The following is a 22,124-nucleotide window of genomic DNA, read 5'->3' as shown; positions in this document are numbered from 1 at the left end:
GAAGGCACACAAAACCAAAACACATTTCAACTCAGAGATTTTACTAGTCTGAAGAACAACAGTAATGCCCGCTATGTGCATGTGCAAGCTCAGATGAAATCGATTCCTGTGTATAGGGCTAACAAAAAAAACAAAACAAAAAATCATGCACCACTTATTTTAACAGGTAGCCCTTCAACCTGGAATCTGATTCCCCTCTTTGGTCCCTCAGAGCAAAAGTTTGCTGATTTGCAGAGTAATTTGCAAGGCCTATTTTGAGGGTGTAAGTGGTGCGGAGGCTTTGTGTTGACATAGAACCATAGGACTGGAAGGGACCGTGAGAGGTAATCTAGTCCGGTCCCCTGGACTCATGTAAGGACTAAGTATTATCTAGACCATCCCGGACAGGTGTTTGTCTAGCCTGCTCTTAAAAATCTCCAGTGATGGAGATTCCACAACCTCCCTAGGCAATTTATTCGAGTGCTTAACCACCCTGACAGTTAGGAAGTTTTTCCTAATGTCCAACCTAAACCTCCCTTGCTGCAATTTAAGCCCATTGCTTCTTGTTCTGTGCTCAGAGGTTAAGGAGAACAATTTTTCTCTCTCCTCCTTGTAACAACTTTTTATGTACTTGAAAACTTATGTCCCCTCTCAGTCCTCTCTTCATCAAGGTTGAATTTCTATACAGGGTTGTAACATATGGCAAAAAATCCAAGAATATTCTTACTTTTCATTCGGTTTTAGCACGTCACTGCTGCCAACCATACTCATCAAATAATGCGTTCTCAATATTGCCCCCACATTATAAGCATATCATCTTTTGAAATACTAACTTCTACATTTGAAAAAGGATGCTACTGCATCCTGATACCATTAGCAGTTGCAACAGTGGCCAGAAATGATCAGAGAAGAAAGTGAACTTCAACCTGGTAGTAAGAATAATCACTAATGATAATTCTTTCATCCACTAGCTCAAAACACTTTACAGAGATGGGCTAGCACTACTGGGCCTATTTTACAGAGGGCAAGAGAGATGCAAAGTGATTTGCCCATAGTCACACAGCCAGTTAGAGCCAGGATGTGAATCCATGCTCATGGCTCCCACTCCAGTATCAACCCACTCAGCTATATGCTTTTTAGCATAAAGATCACGGGGCTGACCCTGAAACCCTTGCTATTGGTGTAGTGCATACTACCATGAGTTGACATCAACGGGACTACATGTGGTAACATGCCTTGTTTCTAGCAATAGTCATCTGAAAGTTCAGGCCCTATTTCAATGTTCAAAAAACAAACTTAAGCAGAGCTGGGTAAAAAGTTCTCAAGGAAATTCAAGAGCATGTGAAGCCTGCCTGACCATGGGTTTCATTATTAGCTTGAAACTCAGCCCAGATTCTTCTAAAGGTTTGTGTAGCTTCAAAATGCTTTCAAGTGAACCTGGGACCAGTGTTGATTGAACCTGGGCTGACTTACAGGTTTACATGCGAGCCTTCCATGGCTTTGGATGTGAAACAAGGTGAACCTTGGCAGCTTAAACTGAGCTTCATTATAACCATATATGTATTTTTAACTTCAATCTTGGAACTCAAAGTGACACTCTTTGTGAAACAATGTGGATGAAGACTGAACAAAATGGTTGCAAAGCTCCCTGTGAAGCAAACGCACCCATCTCTCACTTTAGGTTCACAAAGTATCCCTATATAGAACTGCTAAAAATAAAAATAATGTATTACTGAAACATTTAACTTGGGCTCCTCTAATCTGCTTAAAATCCACTGCACAAAACTTAGACTGGCTAATGTTTGACAAGCTCCGGTCAGTGGTTTTTAAATGCCTGTACAGTATCTGAAAGTCATAACTAAACAATGTTCCCCACTATTTTCAAGATTACTTGGTTCTGACAAGATTGTTCACGCTGGCGGCAGAGCTTCTTCCCTTTTTTGCCCATTAGATGGTTTACACTAGCTTACAGGTCAATTGTTTACGATATAAAAATGGGGAAAATGTTCCGCAATTTACCATTTGAAAGTGCTCACGCATGAACAATATTAACCATAAAAACGTGCTTCAGACTGAACAAGGCCTGACTGAAAACATCTTCATGCTGGAGCACTTTAAAAAAAAAAAGTCGACAAGAAAAGTAGTTATCCTGAACATCCACACGGGGGGAGGGGGGAAAATAGCTTTTTACTGAGATTTGTGCTTGTTAGTATTTCATTTAGAAAAAGGACTACTATACATAGAACAGAATTTTGAGAAGTCCTTCAATGACACAAGGACATAATCTGTATTTTTTGTTAAAAGTTACAAATATATACATACATGACAGTCAGAGCTACACAGCCAGATTCTCTCCTATGTTAGACCACCACTGGGCACAGGAGGAAGGCAGAGAGTTGCTGGGGGTGGGGATGGGAGTCTGTTCCTCAAGGCTGGCCCAGCTTCCACCCTAATGATATACTTAAAGCAAGTGCTGGAGGCCATAACTCACTTGAGAATCTGGCCCACAGTCTACCTACTCTCCTAAGTTTCTAAAGGTGGAGTGCTTTAAACTGTTAAAGAATAACACAAAAGTGATTCTGCAGTAACATGAAGGTAAGTGATACACCCGTGAAAGCAAGTTAACATCAAGATTAAAACGGACACCTTCATATGTTTTCTAATACCTAGCTCTCATGTAGTCCTTTTCATCAATACATCTTAAATATCTTTACTATAAACTATTAGATGGATCTCATGTACTATGGGTGGTTTTTGCTGGTGATCTTCCCTATAATGAAAATATTACACGTGTTGTTGAGTCATCATCTTCCCTTCCCTCCAACAGTTTAACTAATCCTTGATGCCAACCTAATGATCAGTCTCAAAGTTGCAGCTCACTCCTCCTAAAGGATGCATCACCCCAGTAAACGATAATCCCTAAATTTTGATCTCATGGATCAGGAACAGAACTTATTTTTTATTTAGCTGCTTTCATACTCTCAATATTTCACAGGGGTCTTAACAGCTCACATTGCACTGTAAGTACAAATCTACTTTAAAATAGAAATATATTGAACGGTAATATTGGCAAGGCTCTGGGAACTATTCTGGCTTTTTTTCATATACTGCTTGGGTGTCAAAGAATCAAGGGCTAAAAAGTGACTTCTCATGGGACAAGCGAAATGAGGTGCCTAAACCTAATACATACTGTACATTGACTTTATCTAATCTCCTTTTTAATATTTCCATATATGGTGCATCATGATTTCTCATGGCAGGGTATTCCATTGTTTAAACTCTTATCATCAGGATATGTTCCTTATATTTAATCTACATTTGTCCTACTTTAATGTAAAGCCCTATACTTCCTGTAATACTTTATAATTTTTGGTCATAAGTCTAGTACATTACTTTGGCCTTATATCATTTCCCCACAAATATCTTTACACAAAGTATCATAGCCCCTTTCTATTCATTTCTTTCAACTACGGTATATATGCATTGTTAAACTTTTTTCCTGTCTGACCTTTCAGCTCTTATCTTTGCCGTTATTCTTTGTGTTTTCTTTGTTTTACTGTTCTAGGTTTTATAATCAGGTGTACAAAATTGTACACGGTATTCCATAAATACTCAGTCTACTGGAATTACCACTATGTATGCATCTACAAAATGGTATATGTCTTTATCCAACAGCTTTGCACTTTAAGTTCCTGCAGAGACTTAAATACATGCATAACTTTACACACGAGTAGCCACACTGAAGTCAAATATTCCGATAAGGGAATTCAAAGCATTGAAAATAAAAAGAGATTAGGAGAAGCATATACAGGTTATCTAGCAAATATCTAGATGTTTAGTAAAGAAATGTTATTTATGTTCCTGCAAATATAGTTTAAAAATATACAACATGAAATTGAGTATAGAAAATACAAAGACTTAAGCATTCAAGGAAGGTATTTATGAATAGTCCCACTGACTTTGATGGTATATCATGCTCCAGTCACACATTGCTCAAGTCCTGGCATGACTCAGGCTACTTAATACAGAAAACAAAACAAAACAAAAAACCCCCACCAAATCCTTTTTTTTCATTTCCACGCACCTAACATTCTCCTATATTGTTCCCCCCCCCACCAAATGTCTTTGATTTTTCTATATTAAACTTCATTTAAAAATATTTGTAGGAAAGTAAATGGTATTTTTCTTTTGCTAGCCTACTTCATCTTCTAAGTATTCTCCACATTGCTATATTTTCTGTGTGTGCAACTCCTTCAAATTCTCTTATCTACAAATCTGGCCCTTTCATCACTTATCTGAGTTTCCAGATCAGTTATAAAGATATTTAACAATACCAGCCCTAGAGTTAACTCTGCTATATAGACCACAAGTTGAACATAATTCTCTTTCAACTCTCAAAGATTATTTTGTTTCTCTACCATTGTAGTCTTATTTGGGAGGTTGAATTTGTAGACATGAGTTGGGACTGACTGTGGAAAGGCCTAAATTTACTATGCTTGGACAAACCAGTGCCGCATCTCCTGTTGCAAGGGTGGGTTTTATTAGGCTCTATAAAGTTTATTTACCCTTGACACTAAGACTGAGTAAGCAGTAGCTGGAACTGATTAAAAAAATGGCTATGTATCTCCCCCACTTGGGTAACTGGCCACCTAGATCAGACAGAGAGAAATCAAGGCCAAAGGAGAGACTTGCTCTGGATTCCTGACCTCTTCCCTCCTCTGGGCCAAGCGAACTCTAGGACCTCATGATGTCCTTGCCGGGCCTTCAGCCAATACTCGCACCCCAAAGTCGGAAGAGAAGACAAGTGAAGACAAGATAAAGAGGATACACTGTTCAACAGCCTACACAAACCAAAGTCCTCGTGCTGGACCATTCTAGCCTACAGAATTTTTGCCTAATCTCCCAAGAGGAGAATTTGCAAGAATTTGCAAGCACTCCAGGGGCTGCACCTGCAATAGTGTTTATAATTATTTTATTTAGGTATTTCTATAATACTCAAAACCATAGAATCCAAGTATCTGACATTATTAAGGGTAGAAGATCAAGGCAGAATAGCAAGATAAGAAGACAAAGGGAAGTCTCTTGAGGGAGCTCTTTCCTTTTCCTCCCCATTGCTCCCCTCTCCTCCTCCTGATTTTGTGCATTTTGGTTTTACTTCTTGGATTTTGTCGTTTGCTCTATTGTTGTAAGCTTAATATCCCTTAATGTAGTCAGAGAGAGGAGTGGCATTGCGGGGAGCAAGAAAGCAGTGATTGATTATGTATGGAAAATAGCAGAAATAAGTGGGTTCTGAGGAAAAGTATTTAAAGGAAGTGAGTGTATCAATAATCTTCAGAACATGACAGTGGCTTTGTGAAAAAATAATTAAACCCTTTGCTGAATCCTGAATGTGCATCAACCCCAGAAATTAGCTACAGAAAATCTATTCAAAATTAACAGAAAATTAGGGCTTACCAGATACCGTATGTGCAAATGTACTGGGATAAGCATAGTTACAAGACTGACTTACTATTTAGTTCATATTCAGAAAATACTCTGAGCTGAGCAGGCCTTGTGGTATTAAGATGCGGTCTATTCTAACAGCATTCACACATCCATCTTAAACTTTTCGCTCCACCACAACTTTCTGTTGCTGTTCTGTGTTATGATCTTGACCCAGTGATTACGGTCTGTAGTCACCATCTGAATCCAAAACCTTTCAGCAGCTTAAACTACTTCTGCTGAACCAGTTCCAAAGGGCTGTGAGCAAGCAGAGGCACAAAACTGCCATCCCTTCTGCTCTCCCACTCTCACTTAAGGGAATATCACGTCTTCTCAGGTAATTGAATACAGGAATGCATTTGAGTAATCTCAGATGGAAGGCAACAAGAACCCTTTCATCTACTTGTCAATGCTCTACATCTTTTTGCTTTTTCTTCTTTTTTATTTAAAAAGTGTTAACTACTATTTATTTATCATTAGCTATGAATGTTCTTTCCAGTCACTTTCATGTGTGGTGAGTTTTTTTAAACAGATATAGTCCCTTTACAATAAGGGCATGGCTACACTTGCAGATGTAGACCACTTTGAGTTAAACCCACCTTCGGAGAGCGCAGTAGGGAAAGTGCTGCAGTCTGTCCACACTGACAGGAACAAGCGCACTCGCGTGGCCATGTTTGAGGCACTTGCAGCGGCACTGGGAGTGGTGCATTATGGGCAGCTATCCCACAGAGCACCTCTTCCCATTCTGGTGCTGTGAATTGTGGGAAGGGGGCGGGAGATGTGGGGCATTCTGGGTCCTGTCCCAACGCCCTGTGATGCATCGGTTCACATCCCAGCAATCCCTGTGCTTCAGTCCACATTTGGCGGCATCTTTCACCGGTTTTTGTACTGCGTGCTCTGTCTTCCCTTTCGGTCTGTGGGAATGGAGCCTGAACTGCTGAGGAGGATGCAGACGAGTCTCGCCAGCACGTCACGTTTGGCAGTTGAGTTATTCCTTATGATCCAAAATGACAGTGAGGGCTCTGACGATGATATCGACGTGAGTAACACATAGGACACGAGTTTGCTTGTGGCATTCATGGTCATGCTCACCACCGTGGAACGGTGCTTTTGGGCTCAGGAAACAAGCACTGAGTGGTGGGATCACATCGTCATGCAAGTCTGGGATGACAAGCAGTGGCTGCAGAACTTTCGGATGAGAAAAGCCACTTTCATGGGACTGTGTCAGGACCTCACACACACCTTGCAGTGCAAGGACACAAGATTGAGAGCTGCCCTGATGGTGGAGAAGAGGGTGGCTATTGCAATCTGGAAGCTGGCAACTCCAGACAGTTACCAATCGGTCGCTAACCAGTTTGGAGTGGGGAAGTCGACCGTTGGAATCGTGTTGATGCAAGTTTGCAGGACTATTAATCACATTCTGCTCAGAAGAACCGTGACTCCAGGTAATGTGCATGACATTGTGGATGGTGATAGATGGCACACACATTCCAATTCTGGCACCAGCCCACCTAGCCTCCGAGTATGTTAATTGGAAGGGGTATTTCTCTATGGTTCTCGAGGAGCTTGTGGATCACCATGGGCGTTTCACTGACATTAACGCAGGCTGGCCCAGAAAGGTGCATGACACATGCATCTTTCAGAAAACTGGCCTGTTCAGGAAGCTGCAAGCTGGGACTTTTTTCCCCAGACCAAAAGATCACCACAGGGGAAGTTGAAATGCCCATTGTGATCCTGGGAGACCCCGCTTATCCTTTAATGCCATGGCTCATGAAACCCTACACAGGGAGACTTGACAGCAGCAAGGAGCGGTTCAACAACAGGCTGACCCATTGCAGAATGACTGTGGAGTGTGCTTTTGGCCGTTTAAAGGGCTGCTGGCACTCTCTGTATGGGAAGCTGGACCTCGCCGATGACAGCATCCCCATGGTTATATCCGCATGCTGTACCCTCTATAACATTTGTGAAGGGAAGGGTGAACGATTCTCTCAGGCATGGAACTCAGAGTTTCAACACCTGGAGGCTGAATTTGAACAGCCAGAGAGCAGGGTTATTAGAGGGGCCCAGCGCGGGGCTGCAAGGATTAGGGATGCCTTGAAGGAGCAATCTGAGGCTGAAAGCCACCAGTAATGTCTGGTGCCCTGCACGGGAGTGAAGTGCAGTGATTCCAATGTTAGTAGGAATCTGTGTTTGCTACGCTGACTCGCAGTGCCTGTTTCTTTCCTGGGGTAAGGTATCTTTTACTTTATGCAATAAGAAAGCCAAAAAAGCCATTTATTGAAAAGAAACACAACTGCTTGGGAAACAGAAAGGGCAAAGGGGTGGCCTGGGGAATGGTACAATCACAGATTGTATGTCCTGTTATCGTACTCAGCCTTCCTGTCTGGAGCGCTGTGCAATGAGTGCTGCAGTTCAGGATGGCTATACTGCATGGTGATGGGGGTTGAGTGCAGAGGGTAAGGGTCGTAGTTTTCAGGGCTGGGTGGTGAAGCTACAGGTGTTAGAGGCAGCTGGTGGCGGTAAGAACCTGAATATTGGGGAAAGTGGGTTGGAGGTGACATCGGGGCACAAGGGAAAGCATTTTGGGACAAGGGCTGCGGGGGGGGGGGGAGGATCGGGCACAGTAGCGCTCCACCTGCATGGCTACGAGCACCTGGATCGAGTCCGCTTGGCGCTCCATTATGCTTATCAGCTGATCCGTGCTTTGCTGCCGGAGCACCGCGCTTTTGTGCCGGTGCTCCTCATTCTGCTGGCGGATCCTCCTTTCACTGTCCCACCACTCCTGCACTTTTTGATTTTCATTATTTGAATGCTGCATTACTTCATGCAACATGTCTTCCTTGCTTCTATGTGGCCTCTTTCTGATTCTTTGGAGTCTTTCGGGCAGAGATGTCAAGGTTGCATCTGTAAAGGAAAATGCAACACTTAACAGAGGCACCGTTGTTCACACCAGGCAGAGCAATGATGCACCCTGGTCCATATGCAGCTTGCCTGTGTGCAGCAATGGTCCCCCCGCCCCTCACGGCACAGTGGCACGGACAAGTTAGCCTTACTGGGACAAGGAACACAGTGGCTCTCCCAAGAAACCTGCGCAAGCGCATTGCCCAAGTTCTGGATGAAACCTTTGAAAAGATCACTGAGGCAGATTACCGTGATGTGAGAGAGCACATCAACACCCTATTGTGCATCTAGGCATGCATGCAGCCCTAACCCTCCTCACCACAAGAGCCCGCACCGAATAAATTCCTTCCCAAAATAAATGCCGCTTACCGGGAACCTCCTCTAGTGTTTGTCCTTCCCCAAGCACTGGCCGCCACAACTTGCTACCTTCCTCTTGGCTTGAGAACAGCTCCTGGCTGCATGCATCTAGGGATGCCGGGGTGTCTTCCTCCACCTCAGCACCCTCACTCCTCCTCCTCCTCCTCCTGCCTTGTTTAACTGGGCTCTGAGGTGTCCATGGTGGTACTTGGAGTAGAGGTGGAGTCGCCCCCAAGTAGCGCGTCCAGCTCTTTGTAGAAATGGCAGGTCGCAGGGGCAGCACTTGAGCGGCTGTTTGCCTCACGGGCTTTGCGGTAGGCATTCCGCAGCTCCTTCACTTTAATCCTGCACTGCGTTCTTTGCATCATGTCCCTTGATATCTGCCCGAAGGTATCGTAATTCCTACAGCTGGAGCGCAGCTTGGACTGGACAGCTTCCTCCCCACAAGCACTGATGAGGTCCAGCATCTCGCCATTACGCCATACTGGGGATTGCCCTAGTGCAGGCGTGGTCACCTGGAAAGATTCACTGAGAGCACTCCACGCCTGGCTGAGCAAATAGAAAGGGGATTTTCAAAATTCCCAGAGAATTTAAAGGGCGGGTCTGGCGGTTAGTCACCTGAGGGCAGGGCAGTAGAGTTCAAAGTGATGACCAGAGTGGCTAGCACAAGCATTGTGGGACACTTCTGGAGGCCGATCAGAGTGCACTAACAGACCAGGGCATCCACATTGGTGCCACAGCACTCCAGCAGGGGTGCACAAAACATTATTCCAGTCACTGAGGTGGAGTACCAGGAGCGGATCAGACGCGGAGTCAGAGCACTCTACATGCTTTCCCAGTGTGGACGGGTAGTGAGCTAGTGTGCCTGGGGCTCCTTTAATGCACTGTAACTTGCAAGTGTAGCCAAGCCCTTAGTCGTTACACTGCTATAGTTTTCAATACTTGTATTGACACTGAATTGAGATCTAAGTACATTTGCATAATGTATAAATGTTCTATGCTATATTCATGGTAAGACCACATTGCAATAGAAGGATGCACCCACAGGGATTCCCATGTCTGGATTTCTCTTGACAATTAAATTCATAGAAAGGTTTTGGCAGAAAGTATAAAAAATAGACATTTTGTATTCATGAAATTCCAATTGAGCCTTTTAAATACTTCAGTCTTCATAGAGTCTTCAAATTAGAGCTGTCAAACATTTAAAAAATTAATCGTGATCAATTGCGAGTTTATTGAAATAGCCATGATTAATTGCGCTGTTAAACAATACCACATTTATTTAAGTATTTTTGGAATATTTGGATGTAGAAAACAGGTATTCACATGGCACTGTTGTCATCGTCATTGGTGATCCCTTGATGGAAGGTTGAAAAGATGTTATTTCCCATGGTAGAAACCTGTGCGTGATGTCTTAACATGGAGAAGCTGATACGCCTACAGCAACCACACAATCACGACAAGCTGGAGGTCTGGGGCCCAGTGGCAGGGAAAGTCCGAGATGACTGGAGATCTCCAACATGCTGCAGCCTTCATCCGCTTTCACAGCTGTTGAGATCCAAAGACCCTCTTCCGCCTGATCCACCGTTGAGGACTTGGGGGATTGGATCGTGCTTTGTCTGAGAACTCCTCTCGGACCTGTTTGCCTTGGGAGACCCTACAAGGAGCACAAAGCTCCTGACAACATAGTTCTGAGGATCATTGGAACATGCAAGCCCCTTCACCACAACAAGGTAATGGTCCCCGAAGAGCGGCACTGTTGTAGGCCAGAATTGCAAGGTATTTATGTACCAGATATGCTAAGCCTTCGTATGTCCCTTCATGCTTCAACTACCATTCCAGAGGACATGCTTCCATGCTGATCACAGGTTCTGCTCGATAATGACCCAAACCAGTGCAAACAGAGGCACATTCATTTTCACCATCTGAGTCAGATGTCACCAGCAGAAGGTTGATTTTCTTTTTTCGTGGTTCAGATTCCGTAGTTTCTGCATCAGAATGTTGTTCTTCTGAAAGCATGCTCCACACCTTGTCCCTCTCAGATTTTGGACGGCACTTCAGATTCTTAAACCTTGGGTCGAGTGCTGTATCTCTCTTTAGAAATCTCACATTGGTACCTTCTTTGAGTTTTGTCAAATCTGCAGTGAAAGCATTCTTAAATTGAACAACATGTGCTGGGTCATCATCCAAGACTGCTACAACATGAAATACATGGCAGAATGCAGGTAAAACCACAGAGCAGGAGACTTACAATGCTCCCCCAAGGAATTCAGTCACAAATTCAATTAACACACATTTTATCAAGTGTCATCAGCATGGAAGCATGTACTCTGGAATGGTGGCTGAAGCATGAAGGGGCACACAAATGTTTAGCATATCTGATACGTAAATACCATGCAACCCCGGCTACAACAGTGCCATGTGAATTCCTGTTATCACTTTCAAGTGACACTGTCAACAAAAAGCAGGCAGCATTAGCTCCCATAAACATAAACAAACTTGTTTGTCTTTGCGATTGACTGAACAAGAAGTAGCTCTGAGTAAACTTGTACGATCTACGGATTTACATTGTTTTGGTTTTGAGTGCAGTTATGTAAAAATATAATTCTACATTTGTAAATTGCACTTTCACAATAAAGAGATTGCGCTACAGTACTCATATGAGATTAATTGAAAAATACTATTTCTTTTGTTTATCTTTTTTACAATGCAAATATTTGTAATACAAAATAATATAAAGTGAGCACTGTGCACTTTGTATTCTGTGTTGTAATTGAAATCAATATATTTGGAAATGTACAAAAACATCCAAAATATTTATATTCAATTTAAATTAGTATTCCATTATTATTTAACAGTGCAATTAAAAACAGTGATTAATTGTGACTATTTTTTTAATCTAGTTAATTTGTTTTGTGTTAATTGCTTGAGCTAACCGTGACACTCCTACCTCAAATACTTCAGGATGCAACTACTAATATAGTTTCTAACATGCAGCCCTGATTTACAACTGTGTTACTGAAGTTTTGTGCCAGCATAATTTTCTATCAGTATCATAAACTTGTATTTGTTTGTCTTTATTTCAAATGCCTGAACCTCAGAAAGGCATTACACTGGCTTATATCTGAAATAGTGCAGTGATATTTGAGACCATAGATATATAGAATCATAGAATCTCAGGGTTGGAAGGGACCTCAGGAGGTCATCTAGTCCAACCCCCTGCTCAAAGCAGGACCAATCCCCAATTAAATCATCCCAGCTAGATATATATTTTATTTAGTTTTCAGTTTATCAATAAAATGCATGAACCTACTGTTTAAGCTTTTTGGCACATTTACCAACACTGAAACACAATAGAAACACTAACCTGACGACAACAGAGGGTGCTGTGACCAAAGCAGATGCAGATTGCTTGAGCTATGAAGCAGCCCACTACATAGGTTCCGACTACCCCTCTACCCGGTGGGTTCTCGATGCTCACCCCCGCCCCTAGCCCCATCTCTTCTTGCTCCTGCACTGCCCTCACCCCACTCCCATTCCACCCCTTTCCCAATGTCTCCACCCTGCCTTTTCCCACTCTAGCCCTGCCCCCATTCCACCCCCTTTTCCCAAGTCCCCATCCCTGCCCTGCCTCCTCCCCTGAGCATGCCGGGTCCCTGTCCCTCCCGAAAAGCACGAAGTGTCGCCGAACAGCTGTTAGGTGGGGAGGGGGGGTGGGAAGCGCGGGGAGGGAGGGGGAGGAGCGAGGACATGGAGCACTTGGGGAGGAGGCGGCGGCGAGGAGGAGGGAGCTTGGCTGCTGGTGGGTGCGGAGCATCCACGAAGTCGGCGCCCACGGCCCAGTAGGAATCTCCAAACATCATCCCCTAAACCCCATCATCCCTCCCAAAGAAATATTGCACCTGCCTACTGAAATGCCCAAGATACTATCTTCTAGCTGTAGATTCTTCCTCTCCGGATCTGAAAGAACCAACAAAACCAGAGGAGATCTGCCTCCCTCACTTCTACAAACAAAATGGTGCCTGAGCTTGATGGAATGCAGCTGATGGCTGTGCTACAACAGATGGCCGTGCTACAACAGATGGCCGTAGATACTCTGTTGGAATCAAATCTGCAGTTTCCACCCTACAGACCACAATGACTGAGATTCAGGGTGCACTGCACGCTCTACCCAGACAGATGGATGAAGCAGAACACCGAATTTCTGAAGTGGACGATGCTTTCAAAGAGAACAAATTACAGATTATGAAGAATTGTATCATCATCAAGACTGTTAAGACCAAGCTAACTGATCTAGAAAGCTGCTTGCAACGATATAACATGAGGATTGTGGGTGTCCCTGAGGGAACAGAGAACGGTAAACCTTCTGAATTTGTCCCTACACAGGTAACTAAGTTGTTGGATCTGCCAGTAGATTTTTGTTTTGATAAAGATCATGCATACCAGGCCCTTGCCCTCAAGCCAGCTCCAGGAAGTACGCCTAGAGGTTGACTGTGAAATTGCTGAAGTTTACCACTAAGGAGCTTATTTGCAGAAATCCAGAATCCAGCATCCAGCAATTAAAATACAGCTCTTTTATGATTATGCCCCTGATGTGGTTGCAATGAGGGCAGCTTTTAACCAAGCAAAACATCTGGCCGGGAAGGTGGACTTGAAGTTTTTTATTAAATGCCCAGCAACATTTGATAATATGAATGGTGAGAAGAAAGGATCATTCAGTTCATGTCAGGAGGAGGAAAAAACACCTCAACAGTCTGCAAACTCCTCCCTTGCAAGAGAAGATATTTTTGGAATGATTCAATCATACGGAATTTATGCTCTCGGAGATCTGATATGGCTACTCTGAACAAGTTAATGAGCTCTATTTGATAATGATATGTTAGTTCCTTTTCTTTTCTCTCTCTCTTTCATTGGGGTTAAAAGATTAAAGCATTATCATCAATGTACTTCCACATGCCTTAACTCATAGGAAAGGTAAAGTAAAATCTATCATTTGGTTAGTACTTTTATATATAATAAACAAATAATTGCTTTATTAGATTGTGCTTCCTTACGGACTAATGTATGAAGGTTTTATTGGTAATAGGTGATTATTAATACATTTGGGCTCTCTCAAGAGATGGAATTAATTGGAGTAAATCAGAAGTCTTGGGCATTAACAAATATGCCCACAAAGGCCTTTCCTCAAATTGGGACTTTCAGTGGTAATACTCTTGTATGAAACACGTAGGAATACTGATCCCCCAAAATATTCAGGAGATCTCTAAGATAAATAATGAACCTATTATTGCCCAAGTGCTTTCACCATCTCATCTGCCCACTGCCCACTAACCCATTCACTGCCACTAGTTTTAACATCCTAAGTCTCGGAGAGCTTCAAAAAGACTAGTGGTCTCAACCATGTGAGAGCTCTGTTCTGCTAGGTACTGTACAAGCATGTAGTAAAAGACACTTACTAAGACAAAGCATACATTCTTAGGTATAGAGATGATACTGTAAGTAGTTTACATTGGTTTTAATTCCTCTTTCCAAGACCTGCATGGAAGGACTGATAACTTAAAGATACCTGACTCTTTTCTGTAGGCGGGTGATGGATGGACATACACACACTTTTTTTTTTTTTTTTTAACAATTTTAAAGATTTCTGAAATTGCTTTCCATTAATATATGCAAGAAAAACAGAATCGCTGATGGTGCAGAGTGGCATAAAAAGGGTTTATTGGCACACCTTTTGATGACTTGTATAAACTCTCTTGTCCCTTATTTTTTGTCACTGATGAGTATGGGGCTTTTTCAAACACATGTCCATAAAACCTTCTTTTACCTGACCACAACATGCAGAGATACCCACACAGTAGGCATAGATTACATTTATGCCACTAAGGATGCGTGAGTGAGTTCCTGTGCAGTGGCTGTGGAGAACTGAATACATTGCAATACATTGGCTTTCTTGTGGGTTCTGAAACAAGGCAAATTCATTTAAGCAGTCTTAGTGATCCACATGAAATTGAATGTGCAACAAGAGGACTATGTAGTAATGCAAACCAACTGAGGTGTAGACATCTGAGGTAAAAGACAAGTTGATGCAATACAGATGCATTTGTTAGCATTACCACATCTAAATGTTTGAGATATATATATATAAAAAGATGACTTTCATCATTTAAAGCAGACAGAACACTAATAGAAAACTGTAAAACAATTAATGAAATTCACGTTATTTTCCCCCAGTGTTAAGCATTCTGTTTTCTTATGTACTTATTCTGTGTTGCCTGTTCTTCGCATTCCTCTTCAGTGAAATTTTCAAAAACGGGAAGTTTGGGGGGGGGAGGGAGAGGGGTTAGGTTTAATTTTTTTTCTTTCAATAAAGAGCATATTGGGAACAGTCCTATCTCAGTAGCTTTGCTTATACTAACAGCTCCCTAACTCTGCCCATTTAGACTTGCTTTGCTTCTCCACTTTGGGACGTACCCAGGAAAAAAACTAAAGACTTCACTGTTGCATATATGAAGTATATGGTACACTGATACAACCTACATATCCTTTCTGTCCTTTGCGTAGTATAGCAGAATTTCAGGCCGACTTTGCAAGGGACTATAGATTATTGTGGTTCTGAGGAAAAAAGCTGATCTTGTCTACAGAATGTGAGGTCTCTGACTACTACAGGGACAGTGAATGGAGTAGAGAGGGGTGTCCCTCCCAGAGTGGAGTGATGGGGAACTCATCTTTTAAGTGGGTGACATGTGGAGGGAATGTGAGTGAAATGCCGTGGTCTCCTCTGGTCCTCACCACTTGAGGAAAATCTTTTTTTCAGTATCTGATTATTAGGTAGGATCACAATTTATAGGCCAGAACAGAGTTGCATTTTGGATAGTTGAGATCCGTAGCCCAGAATACAAAGTTACATGAAAGACTGAGGAGGGCGATAGGAAGGCAGAGATAAGGTTAATGTTGGAAACTTATGTCATTACTATTACCACCTTTCAGAACATTTTCAGCATTATAATTTATTTTCATTTTTTAAAATATTTTATAATGTTTAAAGAATGGTGTTTAAAATTAATAGATATTCATAGCTATATACTCATACAACCCCTTTGCTACCTTAATGAAGTTTTTGGCTTGGGAATTTTTTTAAAGAACAAAACAGTTTTATTTCTATATATTCCTAACATTATTTTATGCCTTGTTTTCTTGAAAGGATTAGTTTAGAATATTTTGGAAAATAACAAAGAATTGTATTACCCTGTACATTAAAAAGATACATTTAAAGAACATTAAGTTGGAAGTCAAGCACACAGAAGGTAAGAAATGCCAGAATTAAAGTAGCATGGGTATGTGTCTTATGATACGGTCTTTCTGAACATTATGTAGGAAGTCTGTGGCAGAGTCAGGAGCAGAGCCCAGATCTCTTGGGATCCAGTCCACAGCCTTAACCACAAAGGAACATTCTTGTCTTTCTTACAAACCTCTGCCTTATTCACTATCCATCATTTGCACTGAAAGAAGCAGGGGTCTTGCAGAACAGACAGCATGTGATCATGTAATTAAGGACTTTATCATAGTTCATATACACAGGGGAGGGCAAGTTAAGATTTCATGAAAAACCTTCATTCTGACACTTCCTAACCTGAAGGGGTGACTTTGCAAACTTTACATCCTTTAAAAATAGTTTTGGTACGCAATTTCCTAGATTAAAAAAATACATAAATCCCCAAACCAACAGAGCAAATTTTATCATGTGAAACCATACTGGCCCACCAGCAGGAGTTAAACCCAAAGCCTTTAGATCCACAGCACTGATGTGTACTGCTTGACCTGTAAGAGAAATTGACAGTAGTAGCAGGTTATTATCTTCTAAGTACACCAGCCATGAGAGAGGTAAATGTGACACACTTTGCTAATGGCTTACACAACTGTTTTCTAGATAGCAGTGGAACATGGAGAATCAGGATTCCTGATTTCTATTCCTGGCACTGGAAGGAAGTGGTTATGGATAGGATAGCCAACTATATAAATTTGGCATATTTTATCGTTCAAAGCAATGAGACTGTGGATTGAGTCCGCAACATTAGAGACAGTGTGATCTTGCCAGTTGTACCTGAAATGACCTTGTGTAACCACTGTGTAAAATCAGTGGTATGATACTCACCTGCCTTCTAAGGTAGGAATATGGGGCCTTCCTCAATAATAAATGTAGTGATGGGCACAGAATTTTGCATATCGGTACATGGGGGAGCTGAGATTAGAATGTACGGTCTCTTTCTGGGTCCCAATGCAGCACTACTTAATAAAGTGACAGTTTTTACTGCTACATCCTTCATGGAGTCTGTGGGGCCAGGAAGCATGCTCAGTGCAGATGGAATGTTCAGCAACTGTACCAGCAAGCCTCTAAAGGCCTCCCTTGACTGCAAAGTTAACTCGAATTACAACAAGAAAAGGCGTACTTGTGGCACCTTAGAGACTAACCAATTTACTTGAGCATAAGCTTTCGTGAGCTACAGCTCACTTCATCAGTATATGCATCCGATGAAGTGAGCTGTAGCTCACGAAAGCTCATGCTCAAATAAATTGGTTAGTCTCTAAGGTGCCACAAGTACGCCTTTTCTTTTTGCGAATACAGACTAACATGGCTGCTACTCTGAAACCTCGAATTACAACTTGAATGCTGCACCTAGCTCAAGTTCCGTGTACTAACAAAAATCCTTAACTCAAGTTGGCTGGGCCATTAGGGGGCATAACTCATCAGCTGCTAACATGACCACTCTGCAGTGTGGATGTAGGGTAGTTCCATTAGCACTACATTGTCTTTTCACAATTCCACCCGTGTGCCCAGATAAACTCTCCCACTGGGAAAGAATTCATAGAGCTTACTTCAGTGCGAAGAACCATCAGATAGGCCCACAGAAGCCTTTGTGTCACACGAGTGAGTGCAATGCCAGTATGAAAACAGCAGCTTGACTGTTGTTCTGCAGTGTGGCTGCTCGCTCCCCCAAATTAGGCTAACTTGAAAGAAGTAGCTCACATATAGAAAACTTGAGTTAATGTTGCCATGTAAACATACCATAAAAGTCTTTACCAAGCATGTGCAAATTGCAATTTTCAGACACTTACAATTTGGCTAAATCTGGATACATTTTAATGGGGACAGCAAAAGGTACCTGTCTAATACCAGGATCATCCGCCCGCCAAATTTCATATTCCTGTTCCAAATCTTAGAGGTGCTAGAGCTCTTCAAAGAAACCTTCAAAAAAATGTAACTTTTGGAAAATGACTAACATTATTTTTTATTGTATACATTATACTAATTATTCCTTAATCTTCTCCTTGGAAGCAGCTAATTTGCTTTTACTGAAACCTTTTTTGGGGCTGGGGGGGGAGCCTCTGGCAGAGACAATTTCAGCACAAATGGTTCAAGTTTAGCAAAGCAATATGCAACTTAAAACAGATGTCTCACAGGGTGGCTGATTCTTTAGGTGGAGCTAGAGCTAGCCCCACCTGTGAATAATCAGCTGCCTCAGCAGATACTTTGAGGCCAGGGATTGGGTTATAGCCTGAAGATCAACTGGTCTTTAGCTTAGCTGAAGAGGGAGCTGTGAAGAGTAATATCCTGCAGGAGATGCTTGGGAGGGGAAAGAACCCAGTTATGAGTCTGAGGCAAATGGCCTGCAGAGTGTAATTCTACAGGAAGTAGGTCAGGAAGGAGAGAGGAGCCTTGTAGGCTCATCTTGACTCCTCATCAGGTAGTCTATGGAGCATAATCCTGCAGGGAGTAGACAGGCTCTTGCAGAAAATTCCAGATTAGAGGGGACAGGACACGACATGTTGAACTTGTATTAAATAATGTTATTTTGAAGAAATAAAACTAAAGCTGCACAGAAAAGGAATTGGAATCCTGTGGCTGGAGAGGGTTCTTTGGTGCATGGGCTGGTGAGTTAACCATATAGTTTGCAAGGTGATTATAATAAAAGTATTAGGAAACCGTAACCAAGTGCATCATTTCCAGGTCCACTGATAACATATTAGCTGACATGCATAGGGATTGATTCTTCCTCTTAAGGTGGGTGTAATGATCCATTTAAAAAGTAAGTCTGACAGGATTCTGAGCCCCAATCTTTTCTGCTTTTACTTTACAAGTTTACTCACTATTTTTTTCTTTTTTACATATAAAATTCAACCTGACCAGTTGCAATATTTTAATTAAAAATTAAACTAATACAACTGTGCTAAACCTGTAGCTGCTCCTATACAGTTCTTCTCTAGCTCCTTGCGAGAGATATTTAACCACATATGCTCAGCTCTCCACACATATTGGTAGATCGTTTCTCACTTCAACTTTCTGCCTGGCCAATGCTAGCAATATGTATCAATGGAATATTCTGTAAATGTCTAAAGTTACTCTGAACTGGTGAATCTCATTATACAGAAAAGTTACCTGCTCTGAAAAGCATCAGAAAAACATTCTAAGCTATTTAACCCTTTAAAATTATTCATTAAAATTATGAATTTAACTGTAAGTTTAAAACTTTTTTTTGCTTTGGAGAAACTGAACTTTAAATATAAAAGAACTTAAACTTTATTTTACTTTGCCCAGAACACACATTATATAAACACATAAATCCCCCAAAGGTGCCAAAAGTTGTCCCTCTGTTTTTCTAAATGATCTTGTGTGTGCAGTCTAGCTGAAAAGACTCATCGATTATGCCTACATAAACAACAAAAGCCCTTAGAAAAAATATCTAGATCAAAAGCCTGTCAAACACTGAACAGGAAAGAGAAATCCTGTTTTAAACATGGCCTCTTTCAAGTCTGAATTCAATCCCACCAAGTAAAAACAAAGTTCCATAATGGAAGGTATTTTAAAATTACTTTATTTTTTGAACTTAACTAAAGGATTCTTTTCTCCTATATGTTAAGCTCTATTTTTCATATAGTAATATCATTAGAGACTTCTGAAAAGTAGCCTTTGCGAGGTTTAAAGAATTGTAGACTAGTTTATTTAGAACACATCTAAATAACCCCTACTTGTAATAATTTCCATTAGAACATGCAAATAATATTTTTAACTTTGCTGCTGTTCTGAGGTTATGGGGTTTCTTCTCCCAACAATGATCACACAAAACTCCCACTAATGCCAAAAAGGAGTAACAGCTGTACATTCTGATAGGAGACTAGACCTCTAGGATCAGATTTATCAGTATCTTCTTTTCTCTCTGTCTCAAAATGAATACAAGATCAGGGAGGGGGATGACTTTGAGAAAAAAAATATCTGGTAAACCTATAACAGACAAAATAGAACATTACTTCTCCTCCACATAATCATTCTGTGGAATTCACTGCTGCAGGAAAACAGTCTCAAAAATTGTGGAGAAATTTAAATAGGGAGCCAGGCAACTTTTATGACCATTAATAAGGTTTTCATTGTTCTTTCCTAAAGGGATGAAGAAACATCATTGGCGTTTCTTCTGATTTACATTAGTATAGGTGAAATAAACCTCATGTTCAAATCATTGTTTTAGTTTTAAGAGGAATGCGTAAAACAGTTATTAGACCTTAAGTTGTAGCTCCTAACACATCATCTGACAGAAAGAATCTCTACTTCCTATTGACAAATGACCTTTAATTTGTTGTTCCTTCTTCCTCATGCATAACCTTATTTGCATATACATTAAGATAGATGCCAAAAAAACAATTACCATTGTGGCATAAAGTATAAAATGTAGGCCTCTGATTCCAAAGCAGATCTTACCAATTCTTTCAGGACACAGCTTAGGACCTGTTTGGCAAGGATTTGGGGACGGACCTTTCATGATCTGTTGATTTGTATTTGATTGGTCACGTGGTGTTTTGGCTATGGGCATCAATCTAAATAAATCTGTTCAATGACATGTGAAGTCACAGGAACTGGTGCAACCATGCTGAATGTCACCATAAGACTACCTTGAAAATGCTATTTACCTTTGATGATCCAGTTAGGAAGCAAAAATGTGCATTTAATACCTGCCTAGCTCACTGGAAATAAATAATGGGCATTGAACTCTAATACAGTCCATCAATGATCATTTCCATTTGTGATGATTAGTTAACACAGTTCTAGACTTCAGCACTATTGACCTCTAAAAGGGATAAGCAGAAGAAACTTTCACTTCTCACACAATTGTTTATCCAATCATGAAAAAAAGCAATATTTTTGTTTCTATTATGTTGTATGGTTACAGAAAGCTGGAGTGGGGACAGGAGCAGCCAAATAAGTAGACTGTACTGGCCAGAAAACCACTGTGGCCAAGTCAGCAGAGAACATTCCGACTCAGAACATTCCCTCATTGGCAGTGCTGCTTTCCTCACCTACTGCAGAATCCTGATGGTGGGGCATGGAAACAGCATAACCCATCCCCCGTTATGGTGCTTCCCTCCTAGTGTTCAGACAAGATCAGCCTAGATACATTTAAATTTATCCCTCCCGTAGCATTTTCCACAAGCCTATCCATTTGAATTTGCCTTTTGTGTTTGCTTAAGAAATTAGTCTCACGTTTTGTAATCTGAAGAGCTGAAATGAGACCTCTGCTCTGCAGACACCGTATTTTTGGCACAACAGTCACTGCTTTGGAGATGAGTCCAGCTTTAAAATATTTTCAAGAAACAAACATTTTACTAGAGTTGCGAACTCATGATGAGTTCACACTCTTGAGCCAATAGCATCTGTCTTTGCTGCCACTCAAGAGGGTGACTCACTGACAGTACAGCAGTTATCCCACAAATCTTTTAGAACTGCATGGCATTTGATTAAACTAACCCACATCTTTCTATGATGCCAAAATAAACTGTCTCTTTACTCCCAATGTATAAACATTGTTTCTATAACTTTCCTTTGAAATGTCTTGAAAAGGTTAAATGACGTTTCATTATTTACCTTGATTAATGAATTGCTCCATGCTGTCTTTGAAAGGCTGGATGTGCTCTTCTAGCGATACCTGATAAACTTTCCCCGCTTCTGTCTCGCATGCTGAAATTGAAATAACAGATTACTTTCGGGTGACAAATCACGGCATAGATATGAATACTATAGTAAAAATACATTAACTTATGTACATTTATAGCCAGCAAAACTTGCTAGCATATGATCCTTAGAAAAATACTGCTTCAAATGCAAATGCTACAATAAAATCTTCCTGGAGAGCAATTTTGTTCCTGATCAAATGTTTCTCTGATAAATGAACAACTGGTGCCCAAAGTAAGTGGTGGGCTTATAGGTGTCAGAGGCCATCCTTCCTGCTACCCTCTGACTCCCACTGATCTGCTACCCAGGGAGTGACCAGATTTTTGTGGGGAAACATTTGGAACACTTATTGTTTGAACAGCAAGCGATAACGAGGAAGGGGTGTTGTATTTACCTCTTTGTAAATGTA

The 22,124-nt window shown here is 41.4% G+C and overlaps 1 protein-coding gene across 1 annotated transcript in view; it reads right to left on the bottom strand.

Moving 5' to 3' along the window:
* Window positions 1-22,124, bottom strand: part of FMN2 (formin 2) — a 244,572-nt gene that overhangs the window by 40,853 nt on the left and 181,595 nt on the right. The window contains 1 exon segment of the mRNA XM_078852229.1: window positions 21,629-21,721. Coding sequence (XP_078708355.1) covers window positions 21,629-21,721 — 93 coding nt within the window.

Source organism: Lepidochelys kempii, chromosome 3, assembly GCF_965140285.1.
Source record: "Lepidochelys kempii isolate rLepKem1 chromosome 3, rLepKem1.hap1, whole genome shotgun sequence".
Lineage (NCBI taxonomy): Eukaryota > Metazoa > Chordata > Testudines > Cheloniidae > Lepidochelys > Lepidochelys kempii.
This window is presented reverse-complemented; position numbering and strand designations above follow the sequence as displayed.